This window comes from Elephas maximus, chromosome 2 (assembly GCF_024166365.1).
Source record: "Elephas maximus indicus isolate mEleMax1 chromosome 2, mEleMax1 primary haplotype, whole genome shotgun sequence".
Lineage (NCBI taxonomy): Eukaryota > Metazoa > Chordata > Mammalia > Proboscidea > Elephantidae > Elephas > Elephas maximus.
The window spans coordinates 151,229,960-151,251,791 of NC_064820.1; the positions used below are offsets into that span (position 1 = coordinate 151,229,960).

At 40.0% G+C, this 21,832-nt stretch overlaps 1 protein-coding gene across 7 annotated transcripts in view; it reads right to left on the bottom strand.

The window, feature by feature from the left end:
• Positions 1–21,754, bottom strand: part of LOC126069997 (bromodomain-containing protein 8) — a 34,364-nt gene extending 12,610 nt beyond the window's left edge. For 5 of the 7 annotated variants that reach the window (XM_049873729.1, XM_049873730.1, XM_049873725.1 and 2 more), the window contains exons 1-7: positions 21,571–21,754; positions 20,159–20,255; positions 2,508–2,577; positions 1,505–1,554; positions 759–881; positions 556–636; positions 58–122 (exon numbers count right to left, since the gene is read on the bottom strand). In XM_049873729.1, coding sequence (XP_049729686.1) covers positions 58–122; positions 556–636; positions 759–881; positions 1,505–1,554; positions 2,508–2,577; positions 20,159–20,255; positions 21,571–21,589 — 505 coding nt within the window. In that variant the 5' untranslated portion in view covers positions 21,590–21,754. Of the gene's footprint in view, positions 1–57; positions 123–555; positions 637–758; positions 882–1,504; positions 1,555–2,507; positions 2,578–20,158; positions 20,256–21,511; positions 21,531–21,564 lie in introns of those variants that run through there. The other 2 variants (XM_049873726.1, XM_049873727.1) reach the window with 2 other exon arrangements.
• Between the last annotated feature and the right edge of the window lie 78 nt (positions 21,755–21,832).

A 21,832-nucleotide genomic window follows, 5' to 3' on the forward strand; every position in this document is an offset into this window, starting at 1 on the left:
ATTAACATGCAGTACTATATAGTGAACTGCTGAACAAGATTACTAGTTTCAGTTTACCCTGATATGCGGCATCTGTAGCTTTCCTCTTTACTTCAGCCTCCTCTTCCTCCAACTTCTTCTTCCTGAAGAGGGAATTAAGGGTTAGATCCTGGCCAACTCTTACTCCTCCATAGTTCACAGTGCCCTCACAAAGAAATATGCTGCCAAGACAGCACTCTCTGGGGAAAAGCCCTAAATAATAATTCTTACCAGCAAAACAGGGAATTTGGGTGTACTGCCTAAATCCCAGTTCTTCACCCAGGCAAATTTCGGCAATTTTTAAGCTAGAACTAAATTTTATTCTCACATGGAAATGTTCTATCATATTATTACCTTCTAGGACTTACTCCCCTCCCCAGTCATCAGCCCACTCAGTAGCTTTCCCCTTCCAGAATCTGTCTAAAGTCTAAAGGGGTGATGGGGGGCAGGGGAATAAACCAAATTACTTGATATGGGGGGGGGGTAGGATAAACAGAGGAAGGAGCACAGATAGAAGAACAATATAATATAACCCACATTGCAATGTCATTGCAAAGCTCATCCAGTCTGCTGTCCATGTGTCCAGCCTGAATTAATTCTGCGTCTCTTTTTAGCCGTCTGTAGGAAAAAAGAGAGGTAATACTGGGTTTTTTAATTTGCCACTTAGAAAATTCTGACCAGTATCAGAAGTCTGTTCCTTTTCTCTTTCCCAATCATTTGGCATTCTCTCTGGTAAGTACCTATATTTTTCCTGAGTTTCCTTTATTACTTTCTTCAGTTCCTCAACTCGTTCAGCAGTCAGTTTCCGAACAATGACATCTTCAACAGTTTCCACCACTTCGCCCTTTTCACCTCGTTTCCGTCTGTGGAGTAATAAAAATCCACGTTTGAATAAGAGAACATTTGTTCCCACTCCCGCTTGCTTTCCAGCATCTTCTCTACCACCTAATCATAGATAACTTCTGCTATACTGTAGCTTCCCTTATCCAGTTTTGCCTTCCAAGATTTCAGTTACCCAGGGTCAATCACAATCCAAAAATGTTAAATGAGTAGCACGATGAAATCTCGTGCCATCCTGCTCTGTCCAACCTGGGAACCACATTCACATAACTTTTATTACAATATATTGTTATAATTTTTCTATTTTATTATTAGTTATTGTTGTTAATCTCTTACTGTACCTAATTTATACATTAAACTATCATAGGTATGTGCGTATATGACAAAACAGAGTGTATATATAAATATATATGGGTGTATGGGTGTGTGTGTGTGTGTGTGTGTGTGTGTGTGTGTGTGTGTGTGTTTGTGTGTGTGTCTGAGGTTTCAGGCATCCACGGGGGGTCTTGGAACATATGTCCTGCAGATAAAGAGGGACTACCGTTCTTTTATTACGCACTTATATAAAACAAACATCCTCAGTAAACACTCTCCACAGAGGTGATTTAGCTGCAAACACTTGGTAAGTGTCTAGTTTTGTACTCACTTTGGGGTCTCTGTAGTTTCTAGAAGCTCTGAGTACTGGGAAGCACAATGCTATGGAAAAAAAGTGGAAATGTGATGCACAAGCCTGGAAGACAAAGACTTTTCAAAGTTTTAACAGATTAGACTAAGGTTCAGAGAGCTGTATGTAAGATGTGAGTGGTTTCTAGAGGGCAAATTACTTTTCAATCAAATCAGTTCAATACACAGGTAATCCCTAACTTATGATGGGCTTCTGTTCCAATGACTCCATCATAAGTTGGTTCTGACAAAAGTTGAAAACCTTGGGTTTTTTTTTTTTTAGTTTTCACTACTATTGCCTTTTATTATCAGTATCTTTATAAATCTTTGTTTTTTGGGATTGGAAACATTACATATGAACATACGCAAGTGATAAACATATGCTGATGATAACATCAGCAAATTACGCACTGTAACATCGTATGCAGTGAAAAACAGAGGACAGTAAGCGTGGTTCTTCGTAACTTGAATGTCCTAAGTTGGGGATTACGTGTACTAAGTACCAGGACACATAAAAAGGAGTCTTCTGGCCTGAAATGTTTATATTTGGGAGAAGACAAATTAATAGCCAATGTTAATAACCAATACCTACTGAGTAGTTAATCATATGCAAGTCCTTACATTTATTGCTTCAATTAAATCTTCACAACAGTTCTGAAGTAACTCTTACCTCTATTTTACAAATGGGAAGACTGAGGCTCTGATCCAAAGTTTTTAAGAAGTCGATTCATATGTGAACCCAGATCTATCTAACTCCCAAGCATGGGCTCTTAACTATTAGACTACATTGATAAGAACATTTTGTAATATGAGCATACATGGATATACTGGCAAATAGTAGGAAAACGGGAAACGCATTCTCAGCTATTTTCCCTTGTCATGGTATAAAATCCTAATTATACACCATGACTAAAGGGCAGGGCCTGGAAGAAAACCTAATTCACATCTCAAACACTGCTCAAAAAAGCACCTGCTGTGGAACTTACTTTTTGAGAGAACCAGTCTGGAGGGCGGCCAGGTTCAGCAAAGGGCTTGATTGCTCTGCTAACTGATACCCTACAAAGTGAGAAAAGCCTCATTACACACAAAATAAAAGGGAAAAAGGGAGGTACGTTCAAAGTTCAAGGTTTGGAGGTTATGAAAAGCATTCTAGAATAAAAAACTGCAGTTGGAAAGTATTCTGTAATATCTGACTGAAAATGACACAACTACATCAAAGTTATTTAGAGGGAGTCACTGCTAAGCAGTTTTTCCTGGGTGATAAAAGTAGGTATTAGAAACTAGTAAACTATCAATTCTGTTTATTTGGGATGTCGATTTTGCTCTGCTTTGGTTTTTTCAGAAAAGATCTGTCTTTTGAAAAGCAACTTGTAATACATTTCAAAAACAAAAATATGTTACTATCTTTTAACCCACTAACATATCTCCTAGAACTGTAAGCGAATATTTCAAAATAAAAATACTCAGAAAACTAGAAATAGTGGGGAACTTCCACAACATGATAAAGGGCATTTACAAAAAACCCACGGCTTACATCATTCTCAACAGATGACATGATCCCAAATATAGAAAATCCCAAATGATACACAAAAGAGCTGCTAGAGCTAATAAACAGATCCAGCAAAGTTTCAGGGTATATAACAGCATGCAAAAATGTGTTGTGTTTCTATACACCAGCAACAGACAATCCAAAAAGGAATAAAAAAATTCCATTTACAATAGCACCGAAAAGAATAAAAAAATTAGGAATAAATTTAACCAAGGAAGTAAAAGACTTCTACACTGAAAACTATAAAACACTGTTATAAAAATTAAAGGCCTACATGGTTTCAAGGGACATCTAAGTCAATTGGCAAAATAAAATCTATTAAGAAAAAATTCTGCATCCCACTTTGGAGAGTGGTGTCTGAGGTCTTAAACGCTAGCAAGCGGCCATCTAAAATGCATCAATGAGTCTCAACCTACCTGGATCAAAGGAGAATGAAGAACACCAAGGACACAAGGTAATTACGAGCCCAACAGACACAAAAGGCCACATGAACCAGAGACTACATCATCCTGAGACCAGAAGAACTAGATGGTGCCCGGCCACAACCAATGACTGCCCTGACAGGGAACACAACAGAGTATCCCTGAGGGAGCAGGAGAACAGTGGGATGCAGACCCCAAATCTCATAAAAAGACCAGACTTAATGGTCTAAGACTAGGAGGACCCCAGCAGTCACGGTCCCCAAACCTTCTGTTGGCCCAGGACAGGAACCATTCCAAAGCCAACTCGTCAGACATGGATTGGACTAGACAATGGGTTGGAGAGAGATGCTGATCAGGAGTGAGCTACCTGCATCAGGTGGACACTAGAGACTATGTTGGCATCTCCTCCCTGGAGGGGAGATGAAAGGGTAGAGGGGGTTAGAAGCTGGCAAAATGGTCACGAAAAGAGAGACTGGAAGGAGGGAGAGGGCTGTCTCATTGAAGGGAGAGTAATTGGGAGTATGCAGTAAGGTGTATGTAAGTTTTTATGTGAGAGACTGACTTGATTTGTAAACTTTCACTTAAAGCACAATAAAAATTATAAAAAAAAAATAAAAGGTCTAAATAAATGGAAAGACATCCCATGTTTATGAATTGGAAGACTTACCATTGTTAGGATATCAATACTACCTAGAGCAATATGTAGATTCAACATAATCCTTATCAAAATGCCAATAGTCCTTCATACAGAAATAGAAAAGTTGATCCTCTAATGCATATGGAATTGTAAAAAGCAAAATCCATTGTCAATGACTCCAACTCACAGCAACCCTACGGGACGGAAAAGAACTGCCCTATAGGGTTTCCCCAAGGCTGTAATCTTTACGGAGCAGGCTACCACATCCTTCTCCTGCGGAGCAGCTGGTGGGTTCAAACCACCGACCGTTGGTTAGCAGCCGCAATCAAGCACTTAACTATTATACCACCAGGGCTCCTCATGGAATTGAAAGGAGTCCCCAAAAGCCAAAACAATCTTGAAAAATAAGAACGAAGTTGGAGGACTCACGCTTCCCAAATTCAAAACTTACTACAAAGCTACAGTAATCAAAACACTTTGGTACTGGCATAAGTATAGACATATAGACCAATGGAAGAGAATTAAGAGCTCAAAAATATACTCATATTATCTAGGGCCAACCGATTTTCAACAAGGGTACCACGATAATTCAAAGGAGAAAGAAATAGTCTCTTTAATAAACGGTGCTGGGACTTGATTTCCACATGAAAAAAAGAATGAAGTTGGACCCATACCTCACTCCATATAAAAAAATTACCCGAAATGAATCAAGGACCTAAATATAAGCACTAAAACCATAAAACTCTTAGAAAAAAATATAAGGGCAAGTCTTCATTGCATTGAATTTGCAATGTATTCTTAGATACAACACCAAAATAACAAAAGAAATAGATAAATTGTACTTCATCAAAATCAAAAACTTGTACATCAAATGGCATTATCAAGAAAGTGGAAAGACACCCTACAGAATGGGAGAAAATATCTGTAAATCATATATCTGATAAGGGCGAGATACATAAACACTCCTAAAACACAACAACAAAAGACAAAAAAAAAAATTAAAAAATGGACAAAGGACTATAATAGATATAGAAATGGCCAATAAGCACATGAAAAGATGCTCAACATCACCAGATAATTAAAAAAAAAAAAAAAAATCAAACCCACTGCTGGCGAGTCGACTCCAACTCATAGCGACCCTAAAGGACAGAGTCGAACTGCCTCATAGGGTTTGCAAGGAGTGCCTGGTGGATTCGAACTGCCGGCCTTTTGGTTAGCAGCTGTAGCTCTTAACCACTTTGCCACCAGGGTTTCCCATTAGCCAATAGGGAAATGCAAATAAAAATCACATGAGATACCACTTCATACTCACTAGGATAGTTATCTTTAAATCTGAAACCAAAAATATTCCCTGAAGTCTTCTGTAAACCAAACAAGTGTTCAGCTTAATTAGTAAAGAATGCCTGCCTTGAGCACTGTGCTCTTTTAACTATCTATTGGGATCAAATTCACAACAGCATCTGAAAGAGGAAACTTCAGGGGCAGGGAATTTATGTTAATGAGGGGGTACAATTCTGAAAAGGAGAGTGAGAATGGCTTTATGACTTGAAAAATGTAACCAGTCTCTGAACTGTACCCGTAGAAACTGCTGAATTGGTGTTTGTTGTGCTAAGTATGGAAACCCTGGTGGCACAGTGGTTAAGAGCTACGGCTGCTAACCGTGAAGGTCGACAGTTCAAATCCACCAGGCGCCCCTTGGAAACCCTATGGAGTAGTTCTACTCTGTCCTATAGGGTCGCTATGAGTCGGAATCGACTCGACAACAGTGGGTGGCGGTGGTGTGGTGATACAAAGTATTAGGAGCGCTGGAGGTGCAGTGGCTAAGGCGCCTGGCTGCTAACCAAATGGCTGGCCTTTGAACCCATCAGCTGCTCCGCAGAAGATACGACAGTCTGCTTCGGTAAAGATTTACAGCCTTGGAAACCCTTTGGGGCAGTTCTACTCTGCCCTACCTACAGGGTCGCTAAGAGTGGGAATCAACTTGGCGGCAGTGGATTTGGGTTTGGTGCTCTGTATATTCTCAACAACAGCAACGAAAATAAACTTAAAGATAGAAAATAAGTGTTGGAGAAGACATGGAGAAACTGGAACTCTCATCTAATGCTGGTAATAATGTAAAATGGTGGAGCCATTTTGGAAAATAGTTGAGTCCTCAAAAAGTTAAATATTATCATAAACCAAACCAAACTCACTGCCATACAACTCAGCAAAAAGAACTGAAAGCAGGCATTCAAATGGATACCTGCAGTATTACTGACAATAAACAAAATGGGGAAACAATCCAAATATCTATCAACACATGGATAAACTAAACGTAGTATATCATGAGTTGGAATCAACTCAACGGCACTGGGTTTTTGTTGGGTAGTATATCCATATAGTGGAAAATTATTTGGCCATAAAGAGAAATGAAGTTCTAATGCATGCTATGACTTGGACCTTAAAAACATTATGTAAAATAAGTCAGACAAAAATGTACAAATACTGCATTATCCCACTTATATGAAATATCTAAACTAGGCAAATGCATAGAGACAGAGAGTAAACTAGTGCTTACCAGGGGCTGGAGTCAGGAAGATGGGGAATTATTGCTTAACAAGTACACAGTTTATGTTTGGGACGATGAAGAAGTTTTGGAAATAAGACAGAGGTGATGTCTGTACAACACTGCAATTAAGCAATGCCTCTGAATTATATACTTAAAATGGTTAAAATGGAAAATTTTGTTAAATTTTACCACAATTTTTTAAAAAATGACATTGAAAACTATGTATGTATTATACCCCTATTTTTACTTTATTTTTTAAAGAAGCTTAAATATAGACATACCATGCATACAAAAACATCTGAAAGGACACATCTAGACTCCTCTACAGCAGAATGGAAAGCCTTGGCATGCCACCAAAGGGAAAGTTTACGTTTTGAGCACTTTATTGGGTTGGTGTAGTAATTATCTTGATTGTGGATAGTTTCATGGTTATATACGTATCTCAGAAATCATATTTATACTTTAAATGTGTGCAGTTTGTTTCACATCAATTATATCACAATAAAGCTGTTAAAAAAAGGGATGAGGGTAAGGGGCATGACCTTACTTACCACCACTCTTCCTCTTCTTCTTCTTCTTGTGTGGAATAAGGATGTGAGGGGTAAAGCTCAAGTAGCTACTGGGTACTTCACAATCAAATTTACATTAAAAATAGATATTTTTGCTTTTATCTCAAGAAGGCTTTTCTTATCCATGAACTTAAAAATTCCTGACCCAAAATCGCCAGTGGTTTTTTCTCTCACCCAAAGAGCAGACCATAACAAACCCAATAACCTGCGATTAAATGAGAAAGACTAGGTCTTCTTTCCCCCACATCTGTCAGTTTGTCATACTGTGGGGGCTTGCATGTTGCTGTGATGCTGGAAGTTACGCCACTGGTGTTCAAATACCAACAGGGTTCCCATGGCAGACAGGTTTCAGCTGAGCTTCCAGACTAAGACAGACTAGGAAGAAGGACCCAGCAGTCTACTTCTGAAAGGAATTAACCAGTTAAAACCTTATGAATAGCAGCGGAACACTGCCTGATATAGAGTTGCAAGATAAGACCCTCAGGTTGGAAGGCACTCAAAATATGACTAGGGAGGAGCTGCCTCCTCAAAGTAAAGTTGACCTTAATAACATGGATGGAGTCAAACTTTCAGGACCTTCATTTGCGGATGTGGCATGACTCAAAATGAGAAGAAACACCTGCAAACATCCATTAATAATCAGAACGTGGAATGTACAAAGTATGAATCTAGGAAAACAGGAAGCCGTCAAAAAGGAAACGGAACGCATAAATATTGATATCGTAGGCATTAGTTAGCTGAAATGGACTGGTATTGGCCATTTTGTGTCAGAAAACCACATGCTACCTTGCCAGGAATGACAACTTGAGGAGGAATAATGTTGCATTCATCGTCAAAAAGAACATTTCAAGATCCATCCTGAAGTACAATGGTGTCAGCAATAGGATAATATCTATACACCTACAAGGAAGACCAGTTAATACGAGTATTATTCAAATTTACGACCCAACCACTAAGGCAAAATATGAAGAAACTGAAGATTTTTACCAACTTCTGCAGTCTGAAATTGATCAAACATGCAATCAGGATGCACAGATAATTACTGGTGACTGGAATGCAAAAGTTGGAAATAAAAAAAAATCGGCAGTTGGGAAATACGGCCCTGGTATAGAAATGATTTCCAAGATCACATGACAGAATTTTGCAAGACCAAAGACTTCTTCATTGCAATTACCCTATTTCACCAACCTAAATGGCAACTATACACACGTGGCTCTCCCCAGAAGGAATACACAGGAATCAAATCGACTACATCTGTGGAAAGAGACAATGGAAAAGCTCAATATCATCAGTCAGAACAAGGCCATGGGTTGACTGCAGAACAGACCATCAATTGCTCATATGCAAGTTCAAGTTGAAACTGTAGAAAATTAGAATAAGTCCACGAAAGCCAAAGTACAACCCTGAGTATATCCCACCAGAATTTAGAGAACACCTCAAGAATAGATTTGACACATTGAACACTAACGACTGATGACAAGTTGTGCAAAGACATCATACATGAAGAAAGCAAGAGGTCATTAAAAAGACAGAAATGAAAGAAAAGACCAAAACGGATGTCAGAAACTTGCTCTTGAACGTTGAGTAGCTAAAGCAAAAGGAAGAAATGGTGAAGTAAAAGAGCTGAACAGAAGATTTCAAAGGGCAGCTCAAGAAGACAAGGAAAAGTATTACAATGACATGCACAAGCACCTGGAGACGGAAAAATAAAAGGGAAGAACACACTCAGCATTTCTCAAGCTGAAACAACTGAAGAAAAAAATTCAAGCTTCGAGTTGTAATACTGAAGGATTCCACAGGGAAAATATTAAATGACACAGAAAGCATCAAAATAAGATGGAAGGAATACAGAGTCACTATACCAAAGAGAACTGGTCGACATTAAACCATTTCAGGAGGTTAACATATGATCAGGAACACAATGGTACTGAAGGAAGAAGTCCAAGATGCAATGAAGGCATTGGTGAAAAACAAGGCTCCAAGAATTGAGGGAATGTCAATTGAGATGTTTCAACAGATGCAAAGCTGGAAGTGCTAACTCGTCTATGCCAAGAAATTTGGAAGACAGCTACCTGGCCAATCGACTGGAAGAGATCCATATTTATGCCTATTTCAAAGAAAGGTGATCCAACCAAATATGGAAATTATCGAACAATATCATTAATATTACATGCAAGTAAAATGTTGAAGATCATTCAAATGCGGCTCAGCGGTATCTCAAAAGGGAACTGCCAGAAAGTCAAGCCAGATTCAGAAGAGGACATGGAACCAGGGATATCGCTACTGACATCAGATGAATACTGGCTTAAAGCAGAGAATACCACAAAGATGTTTACCTGTGTTTTATTAGCTATCCTAAGACATTCGACTGTGTGGATCATAACAAATTATGGATAACACTGCAGAGAATGGGAATTCCAGAACACTTAATGGCGCTCATGAGGAACCTGTACCTGCATCAAGAGGCAATTATTTGAACAGAACAAGAAGATACTGCATGGTTTGAAGTGAGGAAAGATGTGCGTCAGGGCTGTATCCTTTTCACCATACCTGTTCAATCTGTATGCTGAGCAAATAATCCGAGAGGCTGGGCTATAGGAAGAACGGGGCATCAGGACTGGAGGAAGATTCATTAACAACCTGCATTATGCAGATGACACAACCTTGCTTGCTGAAAGTGAAGAGAACTTGAAGCACTTACTGATGAAGATCAAAGACCACAGCCTTCAGCATGGATCACACCTCAGCATAAAGAAAACAAAAATCTTCACAACTGGACCAATAAGCAACATCATGATAAACAGAGAAAAGACTGAAGTTGTCATGGATTTAATTTTACTTGGATCCACAATTAACACCCATGAAAGCAGCAGTCAAGAATCAAGACAGACTGCATTGGGCAAATCTGCTGCAAAAGACCTCTTTAAAGTGTTGAAAAGCAAAGTCGTCACCTTGAAGACTAAGGTGCGCCTGGCCCAGCCATGGTATTTTCAATCACGTCATATGCATGTGAAAGCTGGACAAAAAGGAAGACCGAAGAAGAACTGACGCCTCTGAATTGTGGTATTGGTGAATAATATTGAACATACCGTGGACTGCGGAAAGAATGAACAAATCTGTCTTGGAAGAAGTACAACCAGAATGCTCCTTAGAAGCAAAGATAGCGAGACTGCACCTTACATAGTTTGGACGTGTTGTCAGGAGGGATCAGTCCCTGGAGAAGGACATCATGCTTGGCAGAGCACAGGGTCAGCGGAAAAGAGGGAGACCCTCAACAAGATGGATTGACACGGTGGCTGCAACAATGAGTTCAAGCATAACAACAATTGTAAAGATGGCTCAGGACCAGGCAGTGTTTCGTTCTGTTGTGCACACGGTTGCTATGAGTCGGAACCAACTCGATGGCACCTAACAACAACAACAATAGTAGCCATTAAGTAGTTTACCACTATGGAAACCTGTATTATTCAAACAAAAGTTACTGGTATTTTAAGTCTCTGTAAATGCCACATTCTCTACAAGGGGCTTTCTCTTGCATGAAGGAACGTTCCTCCAGCTTGTAAACTGTTTATTAAACCACAGAGTAATCAAATATTGTTATTCCTTCAAATTAATACATAACTATTTTTTAATTTTTTATTGTGCATTAGGTCAAAGTTTACAGAGCAAATTTGTTTCCCATCCTACAGTCTGTATGTATTCCATGACTTTTGTTTCATTCTCCAGGATGTGTCAGCACTTCCCCTATTTCTATCCTAGGTTCCCCATTTCCTTTTGTCCTGAATTGCTATCCCTTCCTGGCTTCTCATGTTTGCTTTTGGGAAAATGTTGCCCTTCTGGTCTTATATAATTGCTTGTTGTAAGGGAACATGTTCCTCTTGGGTGTTACTATTTTATGGGCCTGTCTATGCTTTGGCTGAAGTGTAGTCTCTGGGAATGGCTTAAGCTCCAGTTCAGAAGGGCATCTCAGGGTCATAGTCTTGGGATTCCTCCAATCTCTGTCAACCAGTAAGTCTGACCTTTTTTGTGAATTTCATTTTTTGTTTCGCAATTTTTCGCCAACTCTGTCCTGGACCTTACTTTGTGATCCCAGTCAGAGGTGTAGGCGGTGACAGCCAGGTACCAACTAGCTCTTCAGGTCTCAGGGTGTACAGGCTGTGGTTCATGTGGTCCATTAGTCCTTTGGACTAACTGGTCCCTTGAGTCTTTGGTTTTCTTAATTCTCCTTTGCTCCAGGCAGTAAGAGACCAATAGTTTTATCTTGTGATTATATTTTTTAAGAGGACCATAAGGTAACCTTCAGAATGGAAGTAATGTGATGAGGAATGTGGAGCAGAAAGATAGGGCCTTGTCTCCCTGACATCGCCATGAAGCTGTTCTACCAGCTGTGGACTGCCTATCTCTAAATTTCCTGTATGTGTGAAAGAAATAAATGCAAGTTTTTGATCCATTTCTTTGTTGCTGTTGTTTTTTTCTGTTTGTTGTGTTTTTACAATAGCTATGCATTACTTAAAAAAAAAAAGATTAAAATATGCTAGAAAGTAGGACAATCAGCAGAGTGTGGAATTATGTTAGCAAGTACGGCAAGCGAGACAAATTCAAAGTGGATGATAAAAAAGGGGGGTTGATGCAGAAAAAGGTTAAGATGATGACAGTTCTGAACTGTGTCCAGTGCCAAACAGTTGCTCAGAGCAACTGCACGCAACTAGACTTACCCTGATTGGTCCAGCTAGACAAAAAGCAGGCCTAGCTTAGGATTCCCTTGGTATCTAGGTGCCAAAACAAAGGCATCACTTAGGGAGATGCATTCTGCTGGGGCACCTGGAAAACCCCCAAGAAATACATTTTTAGTCTTAAACAATTTTTGCTGAAACAGAGAAAGAACAAAAAGACATAATTGAAAAGGCAAAAAAAAAAAAAAAAAGAATAAAGAGGGAATAATTACTTGCCTCACTTATGCCTCTCTCTTAAGTTTTTTTTTTTTGATACAGATTCTGCAGCTGTGGCGCCCTGGTGGCACAGTGGCTAAGCTTTGGCTACCAACCAAAAGATCGGCAGTTTGAATCCACCAACCACTCCTTGGGGCAGTTCTACTCTATCCTGTTGGTCGCCATGAGTCAGAATCAACTCAACGGCACATAACAACAACAACATGATTTGTTTTGATAATAACTCTAGTTAAGTGCCACCATTTTTTTAAAAACTGTGCTTTAGGTGAAAGTTCACAGCTCACGTTAATTTCTCATACAAAAATTTGTACGCGGTTATGTGACCCTAGCTGCAATCTCTATAATGTGACAGCACACTCCCCCTTTCTACCCTTGCGTCCATTCAAGCAGCTCCTGTCCCTTTCTGCCTTCTCATCCTGCCTCCGGAGAGGAGCCGCCCACTTAGTCTCGTGTATCTACTTGAACTAAGAAGCACACTCTTCACAAGTATTATTTTACGTTTCACAGTCACGTTTAATTTTTGTCTGAAAACCTGGCCTCAGGAATGGTTTTAGTTCTGGGTTAATAGAGAGTCTGGGGGCCATGTCTCCTGGGGTTCCTCTAGTCTCACTGGGACCATTAAGTCTGGTCTTTTTACATGAATTTGAGTTCTGCACCACACTTTTCTCCAGCTCCATTAAGAACTCTCTGCTGTGTTCCCTGTCAGGGTGGTCATTGGTGGTAGCTGGGCACTATCTATTTCTTCTGGTCTCAGGCTGGAGTCGCTGGTTTATGTGGCCATTTTGTCTCTTGAGCTAGTATTTTCCTTGTGTCTTTGCTGTCCTTCATTCTCCTTTGCTCCAGGTGGATTGGGAAAAATTGATGCACCCTTTTTTTTCCCCTCTGTCCTGGGATTTCATAAGAATTGATGTCAGCTGGGTTAATTTTAAAAGGTAGTTCTTAGAACCTCACAATTTAAATCTAAAAAAGCATTTTCTTCTACCTAGTAATCAAGTTGTATAAATATACTAGAACACTGAGGAAACCTAATTCATAATCTTGCCTAACAGAGAAAGAGTAGGCTCTGGTTTGAATCTATATTCATTAGTTCAAGTACCTCAGACTAAGCAAACGAAAGGGCTAAATCTGATCCACTGAATTAAAAGAAATGTTCATGTTTTTCCTTAGTCCTTCTTGCCAAATTAAAATTTTTTGCAATTAAAACGTTACTTTATAATACACTGTGGGACAAAGAACTAAGTCTGGCTTTTGTCTCTGGTTTCAGAAAATAGCCTGAGCAAGTAAGGTGTTCTTTGTCTAAAACAGCCAGGCCAAACTTAAAAGATAAACAAGTAGGGGGCTACACCGATATCACCCTGGCAACAGGCCTCAGGAAGAGGGGATGATCCATGATGCAGTCATGCACATTCATGGTTGGATTGATCAAAACTATGCATTAAGACTCTGGTCATGCATATTTACTGAGTCCCAAAGACTAAAAAACCCTAGGCCTTGGAGCTCTCTCTTTTTAGAGCTTCCAAAATTGGTGAGAACATACATGCACAGGAAAGGGTGGCAGAACCTCTCCCAGATCTTGCCTTGCGTGTCTCTATGTTTATATTTTTTCTGGTTATAATAAACGGGTAACTGTACATATAGGTAATAATTTCCATGAGTTCAGGGTCATTCCGATGAATTATCAAACCCACCAGGGGCAATGACAGCCAACAGGAAGGCTAGCATTTGACTACTCGCCAGTAGCTAGAAGGACAGAGTTCTAACTTTGGAAACCCAACTCTGGGTGGTTACCGTTAGGCAGAAAGCACCGCATGGGTGGCTGGTGTCAGAATGATGACGTGGATAAGTGAGGATACGAGTTACCTTCACGTTTTGGAAATTAGCCTGTGTTAGCTACTATTTATGCATTCACTAAGGCATTTCAAAGAGATTTATATACAATTTCAAGTAAAGAAGCTCAGTATTTCTCCAATTTTATATGAATGATCTTAGAGTGACATGATACAGAAACAAGATAAACAGCAGTGAATCTCTGCCCTTGAATTATTAACTGAACTAAAAAAAAAAACACTAGATTGTTTTAATTCAGGGTCACCTTTTAAAAGTTTTTTTTTTTTAAATATTATTAGATAATATTATATAAATACTATATACAAAAATGCAGAAATGCTCAGTGCAACTAATAATGTGGCTTTGTAAACTCATTAGAACAGTTAAAGTAGTAGAAATATACCACAGAAACACAAATTTATATATTAAGTAATTATAAGGCTTAAAACAATCAAAGATACCTTTAGATCATGAGGAAAAACAAAGGAAAAAAGACAAATGGTTGCCAAAAAAAAAGGTACCCCTGGTGGCAAAAAAAGATTGGAAAGCAAAGTCCTATTTTCTGGTAGTTAAAAACAATGACTGCAAACCAAGACAATTCAATAAGGAAAGAATACTGTTTTCAACAAACAGTTCTAGGACAGTTGGATAGCCACACACAAAAGAATGAAATAAAATCGCTACTTCATCACAAAATTAACTCAAAATGGATCACAGAATTACACGTGTTGTTGTTAGGTGCCATCCAGTCAGTTCCAACCCAGAACCACGCACTGCCCAGACCTGGGCCATCAAACTTTGCTATCTGAGCCATCGTTGCAGCCACTGCGTCAATGCATCTCAATAAGGGTCTTCCACTTTCTGGCTGACCCTCTACCAAGCATGATGTACTTCTCCAGGGACTGGTCCCTCCTGATAACAAGTCCAAAGTGCATGAGACAAAGTCTCACCATCCTCGCTTCTAAGGAGCATTCTGGCTCTACTTCCTCCCAGACAGCTTTGTTCCTTCCTCTGGTAGTACGTGGTATATTCAATATTCTTCGCGAACACCATAATTCAAATGCATCAGTTCTTCTTCAAAAAAATTCTTCTTCAGTCTTCCTTAATCATTGTCTACCTTTCACACGCACAGGGGATGATTAAAAATACCAATTAATCAAAGGAGAATGAAGAACACCAAGGACACAAGGCGATTGCGAGCCCAAGAGACAGAAAGGGCCACATGAACCAGAGACTACATCATCCTGAGACCAGATGAACTAGATGGTGCCCAGCTACAACTGATAACTGCCCTGACAGGGAACACAACAGAGAACCCCTGAGGGAGCAGGAGAGCAGTGGGATGCAGACCCCCACTTCTCATAAGACCAGTCTTAACGGTCTGACTGAAACCGGAAGGACCCCAGTGGTAATGGCCCCCAGACCTTCTGTTGGCCCAGGACAGGAACCATTCCCAAACCCAACTCCTCGGACATGTTTTGGACTGGACAATGGGTTGGAGAGGGATGCTAGTGAGGACTGAGCTTCTTGGATCAGTTGGACACTTGAGACTATGCCGGCATCTCCTGCCTGGAGGAGAAACGAGAGGGTGGAGGGGGTTAGAAGCTGGTGAAATGGACACGAAAAGAGTGGAGGGAGAGAGCAGACTGTCTCATTAGGGGGAGAGTAATTGGGAGTGTGTAGCAAGGTGTATATGGGTTTTTCTGTGAGAGACTGACTTGATTTGTAAACTTTCACTTAAAGCACAACAAAAGTTATAAAAAAAAAAAAACTTAAAAAAAAAAAAAAACAATCATGAGTAGGCACACCTTAGTCCTCAAAGTAACGTCTTTGCTTTTGTACACTTCAAACAGGTTTTTTGCAGCAGATTTGCCCAATGCAATACATTGTTTAATTTCTTGACTCCTGCTTCCATGGGCAGTGATTGTGGAACCAAGTAAAATGAAATCCTTGACATTTTCAATCTTTTCTCCACTTGTCATGATGTTGCTTATTGGTCCAGTTGTGAGAATTTTTGTTTCCTTTATGTTGAGGTGTAATCTATACTGAAGGCTATAGCCTTTGATCTTCATCAGTGTTTCAAGTCCTCTTCACTTTTAGCAAGCAAGGTTGTATCATCCGCATATGGCAAGTTGTTAATGAGTTTTCCTCCAATCCTGATGACCTGTTCTTCTTCATACAGTCCAGCTTCTCGGATTATTTGCTCAGCACACAGACTAAGTATGGTGAAAGGATACAACCTTGACGCACACCTTTTCTGATTTTAAACCACGCAGCATCTCCTTGTTCTGTTCAAACAACTGCCTCTTCGTCTATGTAGAGATCCTGCATGTGCACAATTAAGTGTTCTGAAATTCCCATTCTTTACAGTGGCATCCATAATTTGCTATGATCCACACAATCAAGTGCCTTTGCACAGTCCATAAAACAGAAGTAAACATCTATCTGTTATTCTCTGCTTTCATCCAGGATCCACATCAGCAATGACATTCCTTATTCCATATGATCTTCTGAGTTCTGCTTGAATTTCTAGCAGTTTCCGGTCCACGTACAACCGTTTTTGAATTATCTTCAGCAAAATTTTATTTGTGTATTAATGATACTGTTTGATAATTTCCACATTCTGTTGATTGCCTTTCTTTGGAATGGGCACAAATATGGATCGCTTCCAGTCAGATGGCGGTTAGCTATCTTCCAAATTTCTTGGCATAGATAAGTGAGCACTTCTAGCACTGCATTTGTTTGCTGAAGCATCTCAACTGATATTCCCTTAATTGCCGGATGCTTGTTTTTCACCACTGCCTTCAGTGCAGCTTGGACTTCTTCCTTTAATACCGTCGGTATTTAACATGACCAATTCTTTTTGGCACGGTGACAGTGTACTCTTTCCATCTTTTGATGCTTTTTGCATCATTCAGTATTTTGCCCATAGAATCTTTCAATACTGCAACTGGAAGCCTGAATTTTTATTCAGTTCTTTCAGCTCACGAAATGCCAAGCATCTTTGCACATGTCATTACAATACTGTCTTCTCAAGTGCCCTTTTAAATCTTCTGTTCAGATTTTACTTCATTACTTCCTTTTGCTTTAGCTACTCTATGTTCAAGACCAAGCTTCAGAGACTCTTCTGACATCTATTTTGGTCTCTCTTTCTTTCCTGTCCTTTTGATGATCTTTTGTTTTCTTCAAGTATGTCATCTTTGATATCATCCCACAACTCATCTGGTGCTCAGTCATTAGTGTTCAATGTGTCAAATGTACTCTTGAGATGGTCTCTAAATTCAGGTAGGACATACTCAAAGTTGTCCTTTGGCTCTCATGGATTTAATTTTCTTCAGCTTCAACCTGAATTTGCACATGAACAATTTATGATCTGTTCACAGTCAGCCCCTACTTTTGTTCTAATGGTGTTGAGGTTCTCCATTGTCTCTTTCCACAGATGTACTTGATTTTATTCCTGTGTATTCCACCTGGTGAGGGCCACATATATGGTCATCATTTATGTTGTTGAAAAAAGGTTTTGCAAAATTCTATTATGTGCTGTTTGGTGTCGTTTCTATACCAAGGCCGTATTTTCCAACTACTGATTTTTCTTTGTTTCAACTTTTGCCTTCCAATTACCAGCAATTATCAAATGCATCTTGATTGCATGTTTGATCAATTTCAGACTGCAGAAGTTGGTAAAAATCTTCAATTTTGGCATTAACGGTTGGAGTGTAAATCTGAACTGGTCTTCCTTGTAAGCATATGGGTACTATCCTGTCATTGACAATGTTGTACTTGAATGCAATGAATAAATAACAATGAATGCAACGCCGCTCTTCTTCAATTTGTCATTCCTAGCAGAGCATACCATATGTTTGTCAGATTCAAAATGGCCAATACTAGCATACCATATGTTTGTCAGATTCAAAATGGCCAATACTAGTCCATTTCATCTCACTAATGCCTAGGATATCTATTTTAAAGCTTTCCATTTCATTTTTTACTTTCAATTTTTCTAGATTCATACTTTGTATATTCCACGTTGATTATTAAATAGATTTTGCAGCTGTTCCTTCTCATCTTTAATTGTGCTGTCTAATAAGGTACTTGTGTCTAGAATTAAAAACTCTTATAATTCAATAATAAAAAAAAACTTAAACAACCCAATTAAAAATGGGAAATCTGCATGCTTTTCTGTGGAATTTTTCTTGTGATGCGATAGATCGCTTTTGTGTGGCCTTTCTTGACACAAATAGGGTAATTGTGGCCCACCAAGGAGATTCGCCAATTCTGCCTTAAAATAGAGCCAATTCCAGAGCAACGAGAGGATCCCACCACCACCAAGAAAGAACAGCCAGGAGAGGAGAGCACATCCTTTGGACCCGGGATCCCTGTGCTGAGAAGTTCCTGGAACCAGGAGACATAGAAAGAAAGCGATCAAGTTGTAACCCTGAAGATGGCAAAAAGTGGTGGCAGGAGAGACCAGCAGTAGACTGTGCAGCGGGCTTCCCAGTTCATATGGCAAGAATGCTGAGTACCTGGGTGCCTCTGGGATTTATGGGTAGGGGCTAAAAGAGCTTTGTAACCCTTGCCTGAGCAGAGCAGAGGCCCAGGGCCAGAGGGTACGACTGCAAGCACAGCTGAAAAGTGGCTGTCCTGATGGAAGAACTGTATCCTGAGTGTTCCTAAGCCTGAATTATAACCTGTTACTTCCCTTATAAACCCCCAAATTGTATGCATTGTCTGTGAGTTCTGTGTGGCCACTGCAATGAACTATTAAACCCAGGAGAGAAGTAGAAAGTGCTGTGGGAAAGATGGCTGGTGACAGAAATGGTATAGATGGCAGATAAAGGAGGCATGACTGACCTCCACCTCATAGCAATCAGCCTTGGACTGTTGATCTTGATTCTCCTTTCCCCTTGTGAAAAGTGAAGAGGTCAGAGTCTGCTCCCATGCCATTTTTACATTCTACAAACCTAAAGCTACTCTAAAAAATAAACTGTATTAATAAAAAAATTGGGCAAAGGACTTGAATAAATTTCTCCAAATAAGATAGCCATATGTCTAATACCAAAGTAAAACCTGTTGCTGTAAAGTCAATTCCGACTGATAGCAACCCTACAGGACAGAGTAGAACTGCCTCACAGGGTTTCCAGGAAACAGCTGGTGGATTCGAATTGCTGACTTTTTGGTTAGCAGGCAAACACTTAACCACTGCACCACAGGGGCCCCATCATTATGTCCAATAAGCACCTGAAAAGATGCTCAAAATCATTAGTTACCAGGGAAACTCAAATCAAAACCACAATGAGATGCCACTTTTTTACCCTTTAGGATGGCTATAATCAAAGACAACAGCAACTGTTGGCGAGAATATGATAAAAACGCAACCTTCATATATTGCTGATGGGGATGTAAAATGGTACAACTCTGGGAAACAGCTTGGTAGTTGCTTAAAAAGTTAAACATACAGTTACCCAGCTATTACATTCCTACATATATAGTCAAGAGAACTGAAAACACGTCTACACAAAAAATTGTACAGAATGTTCAAAGCAGGGCTATTCAAAATAATCAAAGTTGGAAACAACCCAAATGTCTACCAACTGATGAATGGATTAAAAAAAAGGTAGTATATCCATACAATGGAATATTACACAACCATAAAAAGGAATGAAGCACTAATACATGCTACAACCAGAATAAACTTTAAAAGCATTATGCTAAGTGAAAAAAGCCAGTCACAAAAAAAGACCACATATTATATGGCTCCATTTACATGAAATGTCCCAGAATAGGGAAACCTATCAAGACAGAAACTATGTCAGTGGTTGCCTAGGACTAGAAGAGATGAGTGAAGGTGGGAATGTGGAGTGACTGTTAAAGGGTTCCTTTTTTGGGGTAATGAAAATGTTCCAAAATTAGACTGTGGTGATGGTTATACAATTCTGTGCTTATACTAAAAATCATTGAATTGTATATTTTACATGAATTAATTTTATGGTATATGAATTTCATCTCAATAAAGGTGCTTTTTAAAAAGAAAAATAGTACTTAAAGGTTAATATGATTAACTATATAAATCCACCAGCATGAAAAAGTATCCTACAGTTTTTAAGACCTAAAAAAACATACCTCCTAGATACCTTACCAATTTTGATCTCCACTCCTCATAACAGAAGATGCCAAACACAGCTTCTCCCGGATGGACCATGGCTCTGTGGGGCCAGTACTCAGCAGCTTGTGTTCTAAAAGGAGAGAAGGCTTAGCACAACCACTGAGACACTAGTTCTAAGCCCCAAAGGGAGAACTAAAGGCCTAATACAAAACATCCCAACGTGTTAGAACAAAATGGGCTACTATGGTGCAGTGGATAAGCACTGGGCTGCTAACCTAAAGGTCCATGGTTCTAACACCCCAGCTGTTCACGGGATAAAGATGTGGCAATCTGCTCCTCTAAAGGTTACAGCCTTGGAAACCCTATGGGGCAGGTCTACTTTGTCCCATAGGGGCACTATGAGTCAGAATCATCTCCACAGCAACAGTATTCCCAAATCTTGATATCCACCCATACAGTGAAATATCACCACTAGAGAGTGGTACTTATCCATTACATGGTAGCTGCACTGAGTATAAGGTAGAAGGAGCCCTGTTGGCACAGTGGTTAAAGCACTTTCTTGCTAACTGAAAGGTCAGGCAGCTCCACAGGAGAAAGATGTGGCAGTCTGCTTTTGTAAAGATTATAGCATTGGAAACCCTGTGGAGCAGTTCTACTCTGTTGTATAGGGTCAGTATGAGTCAGAATCTTCTCAATGGCAATGAGTTTTTAATAAGGCAGAAGAACACTTTACTTTCTTAAAGGCCACAGCTTCAAGCTTCGCTTCATTAAAAAACAGAAAACGTCAGATTAAAACATTAATGTCAGATTAAAACATTAATGTCAGATTAAGCAGTTCTCTCGAAAGGCCTTATTTCACTCATATTTTCTTCCAATTTTAAAACAAGGGCTTACTTCCCAGAATCTGAACGGCCACCTCCTCCTGCCGCCCCGCCTCCTTTTTAGCATAAACTTGCTTATTTCTGTCAGTCCACCCCCGCTGTTTACTGTGGGACTTAAAAGACCTTTTCTATCCACCAAACGGAGGGAAATGGCTGAGCTGCACGAAACGCAATTACCCTAAAGGCAGAAAAAGCTCCCGGTTAAAACATCTTATTTCCAGTGCCTCACAAACGTTCGTTAAAAAATGAATGATTTTTTGAGATGCCGGCCACTCCGTAAGGCGCACAACGTCTCTTTGTCTGCACGCCCAAGTTTCTTAAGGGCCTTTATCCCTTTAGGATTCGTTGAGATGCTTCCCTCACACCCTCTCTCCCAGAGACACAAGACGCTGCACTTCTGGGCCTCTAACCGTTGGCCTTCACGACGCCGTACAGCGCAGGTCTCTGAAGACCCTGGGCTCTCAGGCAAACCACTCCTCCCACTCTCTAAGTGTGTGACAGAAACCTGGTGCCTATCCTCGGCTCTACTAAGGCTTTCCACGCAAAAGAAGCACTGACACTCACTGCCCGTTCCCGCCGCCATCTTAGCTTCGAAGTCTCCAAGCTCCGACGAGGGTTCAGCCAAAGCGAACCTTGTGGAAGTCTGGGAAATAGAGTACGGGCGCTTGTTCGCGGTGGCTCCTGGGAAATGTAGTTCTTTCCCGGGAGGAAGCAAGCACAATAATCCAATCCTCTGGAGCGCTCCTCAGAAGGTGTTGCTAAGGAAGGACAGGAGATGGCGGCTGAAACCTCAGGCTTTCCTTTAGACTTCTTAGGAAAGAAATGT